Raw genomic sequence first — 4,150 nt, 5'->3', positions numbered from 1 at the left:
AAGAATCAAAATTTGCCTCTGGCTTTGTAACTTCTAAGCTATGGGACACTGCACTTCATCTTCTCTCTAATCCGTAAGAGGGAACATTTACTTCATCTGTCAGCAGTTAGGACGTATGTAAAATATCTAGCACTATATCCAGCACATACTTACTCCACAATAAATACTCGTGATTAGTATCACCCTCCATGATGCCTATGAAGTCAGGACTATTTTCTGCTTTTAGACTTGGAAACGGAGGCCACACAAGTTTCTACTTCTATGGCTATTATTTATTCCTAGATAAATTTTTCCAAGATGCCTCTGCTAATCCTTTGCTCTGTGAAACGAGCTAGTTCCTTTTACCTTGTCTGTTGAATACATTTATGCCCCAAAAGCCTATTGCTAGAGAACATTTTAAAAGATAATTTTGTGGATCAAAGAGAATCTTTAAAATATTCCCTCATTCTTGGCAATATCCTCTGATGTGAAAGGTTTAGATAAAAGGTGAGAATTTGAAATCAGCAGCTTCAAGGATACCCACAAACACTTTTTGAAAGCCTAGGTTTCCACATGGGCAAACAGAGCACACACACATTGCACAAACTTTGAGAAGTGGAAGAGACTGCAAAGAAAAAACCCAGCAACTTACTCCAGAAAAGCTGAAAGTTCCTAAACACCAAAGAAAATGAAAAAGGCCAATGCTTTCAACGTGCAAAAAGTCTTCTAAACCAATAAGCAAAAGTTAGAGCGTTCAGAATAAAAAAAAGATCCAAAGCTGGGAATAATCAAGATTAAATGTTGCTAATGTGTTTTCAAACTTTCACTTTCACTGGTTTCAGTCTTCAGAGAAAGCGGAGAGGGATTCTGCCACGACAAGCACAAGCTGACCCCCTGGAAATACTGAAAGGTTTAAAACCCATACATTTTACCTCTCAGAAGTCGGGACTCCGTACACAGTGATTCAGTGACACAGTGGGCAGCAGGCAACAGGTGTGGCAGCCCTCAGAGCAGAAGCTGAACCGCAAGCAGGAAGCAGAGAGAGCACACTCAAAGCCTCAAAGTCATGGACAATGACACTCCTCCAACGAGGCGCCTCCTGAGCTTCCCTAAACAGGCCCACCATCTGAGGACCAAGGCCAGAGCGTGTGGGGACACTCTACTTCAAACCACCAGCAACTCAAACAGGCACACTAATAAGGACATGCAATCCAAGAAGTAATGAAATATTACTGTTTATTTAACAATTAAATAACCAAGAGTTAAAACATTTAAAATATATAAAAATTTCATAGATTAAAATATTGTAAAACTGTAAAAATAAGTGCATTAGTTGAAAATAACTGAGTGTCACGAAACTATATAAATACAGGACACCATGGACCCTCTTTGGGGAAAGTTCACAGGCTGTGTACAGTTTTCTAAGGAAAGGAAGAGGTAGTAGCTTATTTCTTGCTCATCTTTTCTACCACCCATTCGATCACCTGGGGAAGAAAATAGATACATGATTACAGAATCACTCTGCGCAAAATACACATGGTAAAACAACTTCAAAACTAAGTTCTGGGTGTGCCCTCCCTCGAGGGCACCTCACTTCCCTTAACCCCAACCCCCGTTTACTCCAATATTAGAATATATATATTAAACCTCAACTGGTTTTTTTTCCCAACAAAGCCTTAAAAGATAATACAGAAAATGTAAAGTAAAAAGACAACATTCAGTCTTTATACTTAAAGATATTTTCTTTTCCAAATTAAGGGCATCTTGAGCCTCACCTGCAACCCTGAGCCCTGTAACTGTCCTCAATGGGCCAAACAATGGCTCAGGCCACTTTCTTACCATTATTTGAAAATACCTTTGGAAATGGTCACTCAAAAGAGTTAAACCAAATTTGAAAAACAGCTAATCAAAATAGAGTATTTTTCCTAGTTCTTTGAATTTTGTTTTTCATTTTTCTCTTTTAATAGCATTTGAGAAAATCTTTTTTGATAAAGCTACCTATTTGTTAATACACCTTGCCTGAAAAAGTCTATTGTTAAATATCAAGGACATTTCAGAAGGGTGGAGTTGAAAACACCACCTCTATTTTTACTGTACCAGCAGAACAGCAACCCTGAGACAAAATCCCCATTTAATGGAAGGTGGCTGTCTGAGAATTACTTACCTGCACCACATTGTTGTTGGCTGTTTTCTTCATTTCTTCAAAGAGACCCCTTGATGTTTTCAGATCCTAGACATTAATGAAACACAGCATTTGGAACCTTGTTTATTACATTACTGACAGCTCATTATAAATGAACTTGAGATTATCCTAAAGAATTCTACAAGTGCCCTGCAATTAGAAAAGTATTGCCCAGAATTAATGCAGTAATAGAGTCTCATCCTGAAATACAAAAATTCTCTCACCAAACACAGACAGACAGATAGACACACACACACGCACACACACACACACACACACACACACACACACACAGTCCCACATCCCATGTCTTCGACAGTCCTGGCCCACGCTCACCCTCACACTGGACCACCGATATATCAGTACTTGGGAAATACACATTTGGTTTCTACTAATAGTTGAGATATGTATTTTTTTCCTTCTTCTTTTTTTTAGCTATTTCATTCCACCACAACAGGAAGAAAGCTATAGTCTTACTTTCTAAAATATGGTCAGGCTGGGGATTTGGCTCAGTAGTAGAGCACCTGTGTGCCATGTCCAAAATCTTGGGTTCAATTCATAGAAGCAGGGCAGGCAGAGGAGGTGGAGAACATTTCAAATTAAAACACAAAGTTAAAATAAAAGCTTAATTAAAAGGGGGAAATGCGTCCTCCAGCAAGCAGGTGATACCTCAGAGAGGCGGCCACTCTGAATTCTTCTAGCCATTCCTCCTGTGGGTACCTTCACGGCTCTGTCATGCTTTGCTGGCCCCTGATGATTTAGCAATTTCAGAATGACTACAAAGAGCACGATCATTAGCAGTCAGACGTAAGTCTATGCCCAACACTCCCTTCTCTTTCTCTTTCTCTGCCGTATGGTTAGCTCACAGCTTGTGTGATTGCTTTATTATATCCAAGCAAAGGCGGTGGCATCATGAGGCGTCAGACTGTGGCCGTCTCTCTCACTCAGATTCTATACTTCCTCTAGGGACATGGACCGGTTATTGGTTGTTGTTTTTCTCCATCAACACTGTTCCACCTACATAACTCTGCTATTTCCCCCTCTCTAATGATGGGTCGATTAAATGCCTAAAAAGGCTTTTTAAACCACTGATATGTCCTGGCTAGCCTCTCACTTCCACTTTCGGTGGGGTTTTCCTTCCAATCTCATTATCGTTTCTAACCCACAGATCTCCCCCGCCCCGCCTGCCACAGTTGCCTGGAGTCTCCCTAGGGGTTTGTTTATCTCGTTCTAGGTCAAGTTTTGTTTTATTTCTTGGTTTAGCCTTTTATGTGCTCCACTTGATTTTCTAACAGATTCTGTAAAAGAGAAAGATATATTTTAAAACGTTTTCTAGACTTGAAAATGTTGTGATTGAGTCTTCTCATGTGATTGGATTATAGACCAGCTAGGTCACTCTGGATTAACACCCGCTAGGTCACTTTCCCTCAGAACTAGAAGGCGCTTTTTACTGTCTTCTAGTACACTGAGATACTCTGGAGAAGTTTGATACCATTTCATTCTTGGTCCTTTCAATAAGTAAGCACCCTTTCTCTTAGGAAATCTCAGAAAATATTCTGGATATTTGGATATTGGACATTCCAGTGGCTTGATGTCATTTTTACTCACTGACTTGGGTAGCAGCATCTTTCCCAGCAATAGGCCTGTGTTCCTCATTCCTGGGAACTTTTAAAAAATATAATATTTTTTATTTGCTGATTTTATAGTATAATTACATCATTTTCCCCATTCCTTTTCTCCCTCTACCTCCTTCCAGGTAAGCCCTCCCCCACTCTCTTCTAAATCTATGGCTTTCTTTTTCTTTAATTAGTGTGTGTGTGTGTGTGTGTGTGTGTGTGTGTGTGTGTGCCCATCCTTGTTCAGGCCATGTTTAGGGAACCATGTTGGTAAGACTTTATCACCAGCCAGGCGTGGTGGCACACACCTTTAATCCCAGCACTTGGGAGGCAGAGGCAGGCAGATTTCTGAGTTCGAGGCCAGCTTGGTCTA

At 40.3% G+C, this 4,150-nt stretch overlaps 1 protein-coding gene across 1 annotated transcript in view; it reads right to left on the bottom strand.

The window, feature by feature from the left end:
• Window positions 1-1,198: 1,198 nt before the first annotated feature.
• Window positions 1,199-4,150, bottom strand: part of Mtbp (MDM2 binding protein) — a 64,577-nt gene continuing 61,625 nt past the window's right edge. Inside the window, exons 21-22 of the mRNA XM_021183877.2 lie at window positions 2,144-2,209; window positions 1,199-1,463 (exon numbers count right to left, since the gene is read on the bottom strand). Of these exons, the coding sequence (XP_021039536.1) occupies window positions 1,425-1,463; window positions 2,144-2,209 (105 nt within the window). The 3' untranslated portion in view covers window positions 1,199-1,424. The remainder of the gene's footprint in view (window positions 1,464-2,143; window positions 2,210-4,150) is intronic.

Source organism: Mus caroli, chromosome 15 (assembly GCF_900094665.2).
Source record: "Mus caroli chromosome 15, CAROLI_EIJ_v1.1, whole genome shotgun sequence".
Taxonomy (NCBI): Eukaryota; Metazoa; Chordata; class Mammalia; order Rodentia; family Muridae; genus Mus; species Mus caroli.
Note: the sequence above shows the minus strand (reverse complement) of the source record. Positions and strands in the feature narration are given on the sequence as shown.